The 14,401-nt window shown below is 55.7% G+C and overlaps 1 protein-coding gene and 1 long non-coding RNA gene across 2 annotated transcripts in view; one reads left to right on the plus strand and one right to left on the minus strand.

Moving 5' to 3' along the window:
• Window positions 1-14,401, plus strand: part of LOC122370212 (papilin-like) — a 49,811-nt gene that overhangs the window by 22,878 nt on the left and 12,532 nt on the right. The window contains exons 3-7 of the mRNA XM_043345627.1: window positions 9,858-9,974; window positions 10,217-10,318; window positions 11,791-11,905; window positions 12,881-13,029; window positions 13,430-14,344. Of these exons, the coding sequence (XP_043201562.1) occupies window positions 9,858-9,974; window positions 10,217-10,318; window positions 11,791-11,905; window positions 12,881-13,029; window positions 13,430-14,344 (1,398 nt within the window). The remainder of the gene's footprint in view (window positions 1-9,857; window positions 9,975-10,216; window positions 10,319-11,790; window positions 11,906-12,880; window positions 13,030-13,429; window positions 14,345-14,401) is intronic.
• Window positions 4,094-9,053, minus strand: LOC122370213. Its single transcript, XR_006254540.1, has 3 exons — window positions 9,008-9,053; window positions 7,882-7,885; window positions 4,094-4,149 (listed from the first exon to the last, which is right to left on the minus strand). It is a non-coding gene; the product is annotated as an uncharacterized LOC122370213 (long non-coding RNA).

Consider the following 14,401-nt stretch of genomic DNA (forward strand, 5'->3'; position numbering starts at 1 on the left):
GACTGGAGGTCACCCCACCAGCCAACCTGTAGTTGATGTCGGATCCATTCCAGTCCAGGACACATAATCCTCTTCGGGTGACCATTTGGGAGACGGCTGGACCGTCCCGACAGGGCAATCGTCCCACGGGAACAGTCTCGCTTTCGCAGATCACTGGCGCTGGCTCGCACAACCCAATTACTACACCAGAGCAATGTCATAGCTCTGCAAGGGCCTTTTCAGACCGAAAAAGATGGCTCCCAACAAAACAAACAATTTTCTCATTCAGTATTGTATCTCATCAAGCACCACATGTTTTCAGAGTGTTTATTATGCGTTCCGTCCAAAAAAGCGCAGTTCAATTTTTTCCCATTGACTTGAGCGATCTCAAAATTGACCTGGCCTTTCTGTCAACAATGTCAAACTTGCAAAGTTAACGTTTCAAATACATATACTGTTGCCCATTGAAATCGCTGAAAGTTCTAAAGCGATCGGTTAGTCGGTGTATTTAGACATAATGAGCAGCAGGAACTTTCCTTGAGGTAAGGTCGCTTGACGTGACCTGGTGTTATGACCTTGAATTGAAAGAATTGGGCGGGAAAAATGGGTCATTTGAAATCTTAAAATGCTAGATTTTAACAAAAATTGCAAGCACTATCCCGGCTTAACCCGCGCACCGACGGGGGTCTGCGCCAACTTAGTACCGACGGGGGGGGGGGGCGGATGACCGCCCCCCCCTGAGATCTCGAGAACGAAGCAAGATAGCGACAAGCGGTAAACGGCATCGGATACGCACGGACAAGGTCTACAATTTTTACTAAGGTCATTTTCAGGTCAGGTCAAAGATGACGTCACAGGGGTCGAAAAAGTCAAAATGGCGGCGCTAGATATGGAGAGGATTTTTCTCGAATAACTTTCGAAGTAGTCAAGATAGGAACAAACTAAGGGCATCATCGTGATCCTCTCGTCAATCCGCATCGAATGATATATATGTTGACCTCGAAAGGTCAAGGTCAAAGGTTGACCTCAGGTCACGTGACCTCGAGGTCATCATGTATATCATTCGATGCGTCTTGACGAGCTGAACACAATGAGACCATCCGCGCGGCTGTATCTTGTTCCTGTAAGGAGTTATTGGCAAAAAACCTTTGGTGACCTTTGATGACGTCACATGACCTTACAGCTGCCCAACAGCAAAACAGACCTCAAGGTAGTGAAGTTTGATCGTATGTGAAGTCATGTATGGTATATGGGGCCATTCCGACCCGTTTTAGTGGTAAAAACAGGGAGTTGATTTTTCCCCCATTGACTTATAATGGGGAGGTCGCGAAATTGACCTGACCTTAGGTCACCGACATCAAAATTCCGAGATATACAAATTGTAGCTACTAATGACCTAATAACATCCTGCGACTTTCAAAGGCCTCCGACATCTACTGTAGCTCTGGCACGGTGACAAAGTTGCAAAAAAGTGACTTGAGGTTGGGTCATTCAAAGTGACCTGGTGACCTGACCTTAAAAGTTAGGAGGTTCAAACTTGCACACCATGTGTAAAATTGATGAGAGAATAGTCATACCAAATTTCGCGGCGCTACGCGCCGCGGTTTTCCCGCTATCCGCGAAAAACCTCAGGGGGGCGGATATCCGCCCCCCCCGTCGGTGCGCGGGTTAATAGTGAATGAGAAGGTAGCGATTCCCCAACCCCATGTTTAGCTCCTATAATTGAGCTAGCTGCTAGATCCTCGCGAAAAAAACGAGCAATTGCGTCGTTACGTGACGCAGCGACTGGTACCACATTTTAAAATATCAGTGACCTCTTAGGGCAGGTCAAGGGCCCCAAGGCATTAGATCGGTTTTTGGTAAATAACTTCGCAAAAATGGTCTAATTATCGTCATTTCGATACAATCGTGTTTTCTGTTCTCAGACGCGTCGATTTATATGCTTTTTTGTTTAGGTGAAACAATTTAGGATGTTTACCTCAGGTCAATGTCATGTTAGGGCAACACAGGTCACGAAGCTGTTGAAAGGAGGACATGTTGCATAACATTTGATTTGGCAAGTCTTGCAAAGTCCATTGATGGCTGTCCCGACTGGCTAGCTCATTTTGATCGGGAGTTATTGACGAAGCACTCCTATGACCCCAGTGACGTCATAAATGACGTCACGCAAGGTGAACAATGCAAAAGTGAAGCATTAGACCTTGCCAAGAATGAATGAAGTCACCGTTTCATGTGCTTGAGGTATAGTTTTAAATAATTTCCGACGCCAAATTAACAGTTTCCATATTTCCCCATTATGCTCATATGACACTAAGTGCATTGCGGATTTGCACCATTTTATAACCGACAACCGTGCAGAGGTTTACTTAACCTGCGCCGGGCAGGTGCTCTGAGATTCCGCGCCGGGCCGGGGGATGTCTGAACACCCCCCCCCCCCCTTCTAACTCGGCTCCTGGGCCACATAGCGACACGTGGTAAGCGCAATCGAAAGAACGTCCAAAATAAGGACGAAAACATTTCAGTCATTTTTTGGGTCAGGTCAAAATTCAGGTCACCAGAGGACACCAAAGGTAAAATGTTGACTAAACATTTTGGAAACTGCCGACAGCTATCTCGGGAACCGATAGAGCTACAGCGCCGCGGAAAAACGCATTCGATAGCCCTTTTACAGACCTTTCTGAATAATGTCTCAGATTTGACCTCAGGTCAACGGCTTAGCCTTCAGAGGTCAAAAACTCCCAAATAGCCGTTTTTACGAAGTGTTTTTTCGGCAATAACTTTTGACTCAAAAGAGCGATCACACTACTTTTGCCAGCATTGTGTTCCTCTCGTCGAGACGCGTCGAATGAACTATAATTTGACCTTGAAAGGTCAAAATTGACCTGACCCTAGGTCACCAATATCAAAATTCCGAGACATACATTTTATAGATAACGTTGCTCTCATCAATCGCTGAGAGTTTCAAGGCAATCGTTCAGTCGGTGTAGCTACGACGAGCATTCTTATTTTTTCTGAGGTGAGGTCACTTGGCGTGACCTGGTGACCTGACCTAAGGCGACCTGGGTCTAATATTTGCACATGTGTGGAAAAGATGCCCGAACAGGTGTGCCAAAAACGGCGGCGCGGAAACTGCAGGGGGGGGGTTCAAACACCCCCCCCCCCCCGACCCGGCGCGGGTTAAGACGTCATAGCTAAGTGACGTGACTTGAAAACGTGGTTGATGTCAAATGATCCGGCTTGAATCAAATGTAAGGCATATGAAATGTCACCCTTCTACCATCAGTGTGCTTTGAGCTACCGCAAAAAAACATGGTGGCGGTATCCATCCCTTCTTCTCGGCCGGCGAGGGTTAAACCTCGCTTTGAATTATTGCAGATAATGATGCGACCGCAAACAAAGTATTCATCTGTGTCTAGAACGGCCGCTGACTTGTTGGACAAGATCTCCAATATTGATTTGCTAGATGGGAATAAAATGCTCGGTATGTGATAGTGTGATACATATATACCCCTCGATTTGCCCTCGCGCTTAGTCTATTCCAATCATCACTGTCGCTTTTTATCCGAGATGATGTCGCCGCTAAACGGGTTGTTTTGTTTGCTTGCTTGCATTAAATGGTCATCACGGATTGATTATTGAAGGATTATGATAAAATAGGAATGGGGCAAGGGAGGATATGCACTGCGTCTACATGTGTTTAATTTAGATCACAAAGGCATCATTTCCGGCATCGTGCAGAGTCACTATCTTCCCCTCCTCTGCACTGCGGCATCTCTGCGCCCCACACACGGCGTCCTCACTCCACGGCCGGCCGCCGCCAACTGACCCACTCGCCGGGCGCCGCGACCTGACCCGTGTCGCGTAACCTGCGCAGTAGAGTCGGGGCTGGAATCCGGGGGTTCGGCCGGCCGGCCGCCTCTGGAGCGGGGGACTTTTTTAGTAGACCTACTGTACACACACATCGGCAGCCCCGCAGTCCCCGTCCTCTCGGCTCGCGGCCCGCCAGCCGACTGCCTGCCGCGCCTGCCGCGCCGGCGCGCGCCGACAACTTCCGGGCCGTGCCGCTAGGTGGCAGCAGCTGCCGGCCGCTACAAACCTCTACATTAACACAACACCTCCCCTCTCAAGAACAAAACAACCTTCTCAGAACAGTCACCAATACACACATCACTCAAACACGAAACCTCCCCTCCCCTCACGAGTATGAGCACGTGCCCCACCGTACTTGCAAACGTTGGGGCCTGTAACGCACGCGGGTGCTCCGACGGGAGGCCATGGAGGTCACGGGGCTGGTCTCGGCGATAGGGCGACCCTCAGCTGACGTCGGCTGGGACAGATCCTCCTGTCGCTGTCGGGGTGAGCCAGCAGACTGCCGCTGATGAGGCTGCCGTCGAGGCCGCTCCTGAAGAGGTGGTGACCGCGGCTCTTGAGGATGGTGCTGTTGCCCTGGCTGTGGCGACGACCGCTGCCGGTTCGGCGGCTGTGGTGGCTGTCGTCGTTCCTGTTGCGACTGCGGCTGCTGTCGCTGCTGTTGTACTGGAGACTCTGGCAACGGCGTGTGTGACGTCGTCCGCTGTTCAGTGATGAGAGGCCGGATAGGACGGAGAAAACGGCGGTTTCTCCAGTACAGCCGTCCGCTCGGGAGCCGAACGAGGAAGCTCCTGAAGCTGCCGACTCCGCAGATGACGCCAGTCCGGTCCCAGAGTCCAGTGTGGGCGTCTCGTATCAGGACTTGCTGACCCATCCGGAGGCTGGGCAGAGACCTAGCGGTAGAGTCGTACCTCTCTGCCGTTTTCAGCTTCTCTTCTGTTGCACGCGCGTCGCACTCATCGGCGAGCAGCTGCCAGCGCCGGTCGAACGCGCGGTGGTGGGCAGGAACCGTAGAACGGAGCGGGTGCCCGAAGAGAACTTGAGAAGCTGAACGGCCGTCGGAACGAGGCGCGTTCCGAAGCTCGAGCAGGCCTTCTGCGAACAAATCGCAGTCCAGGCGTCCGTCTGCTGTGGTCTTCTTGATCAGGCGTTTCACAGCTTTCACCGCTGCCTCAGCGTGACCGTTCGCTTGCGGGTAGTGGGGTGACGAGAATGATATGGTGCTTTACACCCCACTTCTCCAGGAAGCGTCTGGTGAGACCGGCAGTGAACTGTGGTCCACCATCAGTTCGGAGGACGACTGGAACGCCGGTGTAGCTGAACATCTCGCGTAGAGCTGTGATGAGATTCTTGGCAGTGGCTTGGTGTGACATGTCACTCACACACGGCCATCCAGAGAGACGATCCACGTAGACCAGGTAGGTACGCCCGGCGTACTGGAAGAAATCGGCGGATGCTGCCTCGAACACACGAGATGGTGTCTGTTCCTGCAGGATAGGCTCTTTCTGCTGTGCCGTCTGGTGTGTGCGACACGCTGCACAGGTCTTGATGACGTTGGTGACGTCCTGGTTGATACCAGGCCAGTACACTGTCTGCCTTGCTCTCGTCTTCGTGCGGACCTCGCCCTGGTGTGACGCATGCAGGCTCTGCAGCACGTTCTTGCGGAGCGATCTTGGGATGACGAGTCGATGACCACAGATGACGAGACCGTCATCAACAGATAGCTGGTCTCTGACACACCAGTACGGGCGGACCTGAGCGTCGGTGTCAGCCTTCTGGTCTGGAAACCCATTCATGATAACGTCCTTCAGGGCTTGAAGCTCAGGATCGCGTTCAGATGCTGCCCGTATCGCTGTCAGTGTGACGTCTTCAAACGGTGAGGGTCTTCCTCCGTCTTCGCCCTCAGCTTCAGCCACAATCCGTGTGACCAGACTTCCAATTTGCAGCGTCACGTCTTCATCAGATGAGCTGGGTGGATCCACAGGATGCCTGGAGAGGGCATCTGGGACGTGGTGCTGTGCTCCCTTGCGCCAGGTGGCGGTGAAGTTGTACGGCGTCAGCAGTTCTCGGAGTCGCTGCAGACGGGGGTTCTCGATGTCTTGCAGAGACTTCTTGTTGAGGATGGGGACCAAAGGACGGTGGTCCGTCAGCACCTCGAAGCTCTGCATCCCCTTGAGGTAGGTGGAACACTTCTTCGCCGCCCATGTCAGCGCCAGCAGCTCCACTTCAATCGTAGCGTAGCGAGACTCCGTCTCACTCAGGAAGCGGGAGCCGCACTGAATGAGCTTCCAGTGGCCCTGATCATCCTGCTGACGAAGGCAGAAACCGAGGCCCTTCAGTCTGGCGGCGTCGGTCTCCAGCACGGTTCGTCGTGTGGGATCAAAGAATCCCAACACTGGCGGTGACACCAGGCGCTTCTTCACGTTGTTGAAGGCGGCGGTGTGCTCTTCAGACCAGACCCATGCATTCTTCGGACGAAGAAGCTGTCGAAGAGGCTCAGCAGCTGCAGAGATCTCCGGCGAAAACGCGCCGAGCTGATGTACGAGACCCAGGAACGACCGAAGGTCCGTGATGCACTCCGGCTGTGGGAACTCTGCGATCGCCCTCGTCTTTTTCTGGTCTGGTTTGTAGCCGTCCGCACTGATCTCATATCCGCAGAACTCGACGTGATCGGCGCCGAAGACGAACTTGTCGCCGTTCAACGAGATGTCGTTGTCGTTGCATCGCTGCAGGATCTTCCAGACGTGCTTGATGTGCTCGTTGTAGTCGTTGTCCCAGGCCAGGACGTCGTCCACCACCTTGCATGTTCGTGGGATGTCACCCAGGACTTGATCTCCACGCTGGTTGTAGACGTCGCCGCTGGAGATGAGGCCCATCACGGCGCGTCGGTAGCGGAAACGCCCCCAGGGCGTCATGAACGTCGTCAGGTCCTGGTCTTCTCGTCTTATCGGGACTTGGTGATAGCCGGCTTTGCTGTCTATCTTCGTGAAGAAGCGAGCGCCGAGTTCGATTGATGCAACGGCGTCGTGGGTCCCTCGAACAGGATGTGTCGGCCTCTTCACAAACTTGTTCAGCTTGGTGAAGTCCACTGTGAGTCTGCATCCAGAGACTGATCCGTCCGCCGACCTCTTGGGGACTGGAACCAGTGGATGACACCATTCAGTCGGATGGTAGACCGGTTCTATGATGCCCTTCTCTTGGAGGTCATCGAGCTGCTTCTTGACTTCCTCACGCCAGCAGAACGGGATGTTCCGAGCCGCAGAGATGGCAAACGGAACGGCATCTTCTGTGAGCTCGATCTTCATTTCACCGCCCGACATCTCTCGAAGAGTAGAAGAGTCGAAGACTTTGGGGAAAGCCTTCTTCGTTTCCTCCAGATGTTCGCGCCGCTCAGCAGCAGTCGGCACGCCATGGCCTGTGGCCGCCGGGCTGCGTGGCATCCAGACGGGTGGCTGCCTGGACTCAGCCGCCGACGGCCCTGGTGGGTTGCCGTCTTCCTGGGCGGCTTCATCTCCTTTTGTTTCCTCTCGATCCTTGGAGCGCCCTGACGTGGTTGACCTCGTAGCTGGCTGGCGTTCCACCGCGCAAATCTGCTGCGGGAACGTGCTGGGCAGAATCCCCAGGCAGATGCAATCGTGCCATGACAGAAGTGGGCCATTCAGCTGCCTCACGACCGCAACTTCGACCGCACGGGTCACTTCTCCGAGCTGAAGCTTGACGCTACAGGTGCCCATGCAGTCCATCTCCTTGCCGTCTGCTCCAATGAGTCTGCTGGCTGCAGGCTGCAACGGCTGGAGTCCCATCTTCCTGGCAAATCTGGCAGATATTGCTGACGTCTCGGCTCCAGTGTCTGGCGTCCACGTCGTGTCTTCTACGCTGCCATCTTGTCGATGCAGTTGTAGCAGGACTCTGGGCGAGGAACGAGCTGCTACGCCTCGAACGTGGATGTCTGGCAGGCGCTGGGACCTGTTGGCCGGCATAGAGTTCGACTTGCGGAGACGGATAGATGAAACTCGCCGTCTTGATTGTGACCCTCCTCGGCTGCGGCACATCGATGAGAAGTGGTCCTTATTTCCACACTTGAAACAGGTGCGTCCAGAGGCGGGGCACTGCTGGCCCTCTCGATGGGCGGCGGCACCACAGCGCGAGCACCGATCTCGGCTGCCGGTGCGGTTGGTGGGGGCGGCTGCACCCTGAGGTCGGGTCACTGAGCTCGCTCGCCCGCCACGGCCGCCCTGACGCCGTCTCCGATACTCAGACATCTTTTGGAGACAGGAGGGTGGGCCAGCGATGGCTGATCTGCTGTTGGCTGCATTCTCTGCAGCTCGGCAGATGTCGGCGGCTGACTGTAGTGTGAGATCAGCCGTTTCGAGCAGGCGCCGTCGAGCTTCTTCGCTGCGGACTCCCACGACGACTCTATCTCGCAGACGTTCGTCGACGCAGGCTGCGCAGAAATCGCAGAACGCGGCGATTTCTTTCAGTGAGCAGAAGAAATCGTCGAACAATTCTCCCGGCTGCTTAACTCTGGAGTCAAAGTCTCGCCGGTCCAGAATGACATTCCGCTGTCGGCGTAGAAAATGCTGCATCGCAGTGATGATGTCTTGAATTGAAGCGTCTTCGTGAAGAGGTATGCTGAACCGGACGATCCGAGACCAGTCGTCATCCAGCAGAGCAAACAGTGCTGCACGCTGCTGAGGTAGTGGCATGCTGTCCAGTCCAACCAGAAGACTGTAACCTTCAAACTTCGAACGCCAGACCTCAAATTCCCTCAGCGACGCTGATGAGCTGAGCTGCGGGGCGGGCGTCCCCGCGGCCGGCAGGCGCGGCCCGGCGCGTGACCTCTCGGGGTCACCGGCCGACCCCTCGGCGCCCGCGGGCCCCCGTGCGCCGGCTGGCGCGGCAAGGTCGCGGTCAAGGTCACCGCGCCCCGGCGTGGCACCGGTCGCTGCGCGGACGGGGCAGGGCGGCGGCACGCCGCCGCCGGCCACGACACTCGTGCGGGGATGGTCCGTGTCACTGGGTTCAGCATCCGATGAACGGCCGGAAACAGCTGAATGAGCTGCTGTGCCGTCATTTTGATCATCGGTGCGATGGTGTCGCCCGCTCTGACTGCTCGTAACGCACAGTTGCTCCAGTAGAGCCACAACGCGATCCTCACGGCGCTGAGATGCCTCCAGCTGCTGGGAGATCGCCGTCACCAGCAGCTGAATGTCCGTGGGCTTCGATTCCGCGGTGTCTGGCTGTCCGGTAGCGTCTCCCTCCATTTCGAACTCTTGCTGATGCAGTGTAAAACTCAGGTAGAGATAATGCAGATAGAGAGCCGAACCGACCGCGCCATGTTCTGTCTGGTCGTTCCGGGCCGACCGCTGGTTCTCTCTCTGACCTGCACACACCGAGTTATCTGAGCCAACTGTATTCTACAGCCCTATACATTTACACACACATATATATATATATATATATATATATATATATATATATATATATATATATATATACTAATATATATATATATATATATATATATATATATATATATATATATATATATATATATATATATATATATATATATATATATACAAGGCTGTCTCCGTCTCGCGCCGCGCAAGTTCTAGAATTCTGCCGGCTACTCGCGCTCGGTCCGTGACGTCGTGTGACGTCACAACTACGCGGCTGCGCCGTACACTGCCCGCGCGGCGGCCATACACTTTAACACAACAGTAGTCGCGCATCGACCCAGTACAGTGACCTGACCCCGGTCAGTAGCCTCGCATTGATCCCTTACAGTGACCTGACCCGGGCAGTAGCCTTCCGCTTACCCGTCAGCGATACTTGACAAAGCCATTCGAGACCTCAATTATGTATCATTGATTCACCAGTAGTTATTCGTAAAATGCATTTCCAATTCCAACCCAACGAATCTAATCAGAGAACGGCTAGCTAGCCTGAATGCCGTTTCAGTCGTCGCTGCTGGTGACGCGCCGCCGGTGCCCGTCCTCCCCCAGACGTCCAGTCGGCCTGGTCCTGCGTGCTGCCGCCCGAACAGGGGCCCTGCAGGGACCGCAGTCGCCGCTGGCACTTTGACCTAAAGGTCGGCGAGTGCCGAGACTTCTCCTACGGAGGTGAGCCGATCAGATTCTGTGTATCTTCTGCGAGCGACTTCAATGTAAAATATCCGTGAAACGCTGGTTATTTAATTAATAATTATGAAAGACATTGAATTATCGTTTATTTTCCCGTTTCAGGACCAAAACATCGTTATTAAACTACTTTGTCACTCACCATTTATCCTTTTGTAATAAGCGAAATGCACACTAACAAATGATGCCGATAATATCCCGTATGTACCCGTAATCATTTTCAGGATGTCTGGGCAACTCGAACAACTTCGGAACGCGGTCCGAGTGCAGGAGCGTCTGCGAGTACCGCATCGGCGAGATCCTGCCCATGCTGAACGTCACACTGAGTAAGCGCGCCCGTCTATGTACTCACTGTGAAGCGCATATACGGCATAACGATCACTCCAACCCCTAAACTCACATAGCGTAAGCTGAGCAGTGTACGAGTTACCGGCACGCAAAGATGTGCTACCTGTTGATAGAATATGGAACAGGTGCATCAAACGCGTTTAATAACAAGGCATGCCTCGGGTAGGTGCGATTCGTACGCGGTTCGCTCGTGCTTTTCGTGTCGTGCCGTGATTTGGCCGCGCAGCAGGTGGAACCCGGACACGCAGGGTGGGACTGTTTAGTTTCCAGCAGGTGTAGGGATGCACACCGTCCATCAACATTGTACGTGCATGTCACGCTACTGCAGTCAGGGCCGTAACCGACCCCACTCCGTCACCGACCCCGCCCGCAGCAGAGGCGAGCTCAGAGAACCTCTGTGCAGGAGACGTATGACCTATAAATCTATCGTGAAATGAACCCATAGCGAGTATGAAAATCTCGCACTAAAGGACCGAACGCTGGGTATACAGTCCCACACCAAACCATGGTCAAGGAAAATCCAGGGCGGTTTCAATGGGTCCCATTTATGTGCCTGAGGGGGTCTCGACCTGCGTTGAGGGTCTATCTTTATCGGATAGAGCCCATGCCTATTTGAGGTGACTCTTTACTAGCTTGCCCAGCGAGAGGCTCGAACTGATAAAAGACCACTAACGTCAAAGAGGTCTCAAAACGGTGTCAGAGGCTTCCACGTCAGTGCGATAAAACCTCGATCAATTGTGAAAACAAGTATGTACATTGTACACCCTTACGGGATAGTGCTCCTACTGCTGACACCGACTTCAGCGGACTCACAGTGGTCTCGACTCTCGAGGTCCGAACTGATTTGGCCGGGAGAGTCCTCCCCCCCCCCCCTACCGGCGGCTCGCATATTGCCACTAAGAGGGATCACGCGCGCTCCCCGATATCCGCCTTATATGTCTGAATATGGATCCGTGCACCTGTCACAACTGTGAGTAACAGCCTGGCTATTCCGCCACCGCCGCCAGCCCGCCAGTCCACAACACATAAATCACCAGCGATAGGTGCCTAAATTGGCGGCCATTTGAGTTGACGTCAGTTAGATGACAAACAGTCGCCGAATCCGGGGGGGGGGGGGGGGCGGCCACCAGTGCGACCTCGGTCCAACCCGGACCAAAATTAAACTGAGCAGCAGGCTGGCGGAACTATCATAACGGACTGACCGCGGGATAGAGCATTGTTCGCAGTTTAAACAACGCACAACTATCAACTGCGTGGTTTGCGTTCATGAGAATTGAGGTGATTGGCAAAATTTTCATAAGCGAGCTGCCACGCCGGCTACATTACTCGCGTACTGTTGCAATATTCGATCTATTATCAAATAATGATATACGATCATACTATCAACACACTGCAGATCCCGGCACACGACCCTCAGTGACCTGACCTGACCTCCCTGCTCCCGCTGCAGGCGGCAGCTCGGAGAGAGCCGCGCGCTGTCTGCTGCCGCGCCCGGATGGCCCCTGTGCGGCCGGAGCAGAGACCGACGGCCAGCCGCGGTACGCCTTCGACCGGAGCAGCGGCCTGTGAGTACCCGGGGCGGGGTACGGCCTGAGAGCGCCCTGACCTGGGCCGAGAGAACACTGACCTGGGCTGAGAGCACACGTCAGTACCCCAGTCCACAGACCGATCAGTGACCTGACCTTCCTCACTAAAACAGACGCAGTGACCTCACCAACCACCCCAGACTCCGCGACCTGACCAGTGACCTCGCCCACCCCAGACTCCGTGACCTGACCAGTGACCTCACCCACCCCAGACTCCGTGACCTGCAACCAGTGACCTCAAACCAATATACGGGGTGACCTAACCTCAAGTACGTCATACTCATTGACCTGACCACCCCATAGGCAGTAACCTGACCTCACCCACCACATCACACGCAATGACCCGACCAATTGCCACCACTGCACCGTCACGGCAGTACGCCCCAGTGGCGGCCTTGGGCGAGACAATGACGGCGCGGCCGAGGCGAACGATGCGCAGCCGTGACGAGTGTGACGCCGGCCGTCACGTGACGGTGGGACCGTCACGGGGTGGTCGGGACTCCCGGACCGGGGCGGGGTGGCGCGCTGCACACTGCTGGGGATGCACGGTGACCTCAGCCGACATCAACTCCGCCAGCACGTCACGGTACGGCGTAACTGCCGTGAGTCGGCAAACACACCGAGCGTCGAGCGAGTTCGGAATGCGCAGTCTCCCGTCGTCTCCCGTGACTACTGTGACCTCTAATGAACGCTTGGTGTTATCTAGTGACCCACTGGTGACCTTCCGTGACCGTGATGGCCTCCTGAGCACTGTGATCTCTGTGACTTCTGGGAACCCCTCCCTACGTGAGGCCCTATGTAACCTCTCGTGACCCTTTAGACCCCATGTGACTTAGTAGTCTTCTGTCACCCTCAGTGACCTTCCATGACATTTCGTTGTCTTCCTGTGACCTGCTGTGACCCCTCGATGACCTCCCATGTGACCTCGGTGGGTGACGCGCCCACGCGCGGCAGGTGCCGGCCGTTCGAGTGGACCGGCTGCCAGCCAGACGGAAACGTGTTCACCTCCCAACTGGCCTGTCAGATCCAGTGCGAGGGCGTCCGGCCGCTGTTCCCCGTCCACCCGCCGCAGCAGCTGCCCGAGCGCAGCGGTCTCCACCATGGTAAAGTGGCTGCGTGAGGAGCTTTTGTTTCCCAGGGATAGTCAGGAATGCATCTTACGTGACGAATGGTCAGGAGAGGTAAACGACCGCAGTCATTAGATCAAACTAAATGATAAGAAGGCATTGATTCAGCTGTATTATCATATAAATTTAGGCAATGTTTATTGTTTAGTGAATAGACAATGCTGCGCTTGAAAAAAGTTTTCGTTATAAAGCAAAATTAATGAACGCCCAGAACGTAACAGTTGGTCCGCTGAGAGTGCGGGTGTCCGCTGACGCTGACGATCCTCTGCGAACAGCAATAGCTGAGCGGGTGCGGGAGACGATGCCGGGTTAGCCCGAGTTCGCCCACTGGGAGGTCCGAGGGTGGCCGCTGACGCTGACGGTCCTCTGCCGACAGCGATGGCTGAGCGGGTGCGGGAGTCGATGCCTGAGGACGAGGACCACGACCCGTGCCTGCTGCCGGCCGACCCGGGCTCCTGCGGCGCCGACAGCCCGCGACTCTACTACGACGCCGAGCGGGGCGCGTGCCGCCGCTTCCTGTACGGCGGCTGCGGCGGCAACCTCAACAACTTCCTCAGCCTGGCCGACTGCCACGGCACCTGCAGCAGCAACGCCTCGCTGGCGCCGCTGCCGGCCACCTGCCGGGCGCCCAAGCTCGTCGGCACGTGCAGCTCCAGCGTCCTCCGCTTCTACTACGACGAGCCCACGGCGCGCTGCAGGGCGTTCCGTTTCTCGGGCTGTGACGGCTCGGAGAACAACTTTGTCACGCTGTCGGCCTGCGTGTCGGCGTGCCGCCCGCCTCCCGAGGACGTCCCCGAGCAGGAGGCAGACGTGCTCAGCGGCCTGGAGGTGCGCGGCCGCCGCATGGAGGGCGCCTCCCCTCAGACAGACGTCTGCAGCCTGCCGCCCATGGCCGGCCCGTGTAAGGCCGAGCTGGTGCGATGGCACTACGACCCCATCGTCGGACGCTGCCGCAAGTTTCTCTACGGCGGCTGCGAGGGCAACACCAACAACTTCGTCAGCCGGCGCGCGTGCGCGGAGTCGTGCGGCCGGCGGCGTCCGGAGCCACGCGCCGACCCGTGCTCGGGCCCGCCCAAGGAGGAGGGCTCACGCTTCTGCGGCGCCAAGCTGCAGCGCTACTCGTACTCGGAGGCGACGGGCCGCTGCGAGCGGCTCATCTTCGACGGCTGCGGCGCCACGGCCAACAACTACCGGACCGTGTTTGAGTGCGAGAGCGCCTGCCTGAGCGGCCCGGCCCAGCAGCCGGCAGGTGCGTTGCTGATGAATTTTGGTCTGCAGCTGTTCAGCGCGGGTAAGCACCGCCACACTGCTGGCTTTTGCACCGCACATTGCGACTCAGCCGTCAGGA

Source organism: Amphibalanus amphitrite, unplaced genomic scaffold (genome assembly GCF_019059575.1).
Source record: "Amphibalanus amphitrite isolate SeventyFive unplaced genomic scaffold, NRLGWU_Aamphi_draft 001109F_arrow, whole genome shotgun sequence".
Taxonomy (NCBI): domain Eukaryota; kingdom Metazoa; phylum Arthropoda; class Thecostraca; order Balanomorpha; family Balanidae; genus Amphibalanus; species Amphibalanus amphitrite.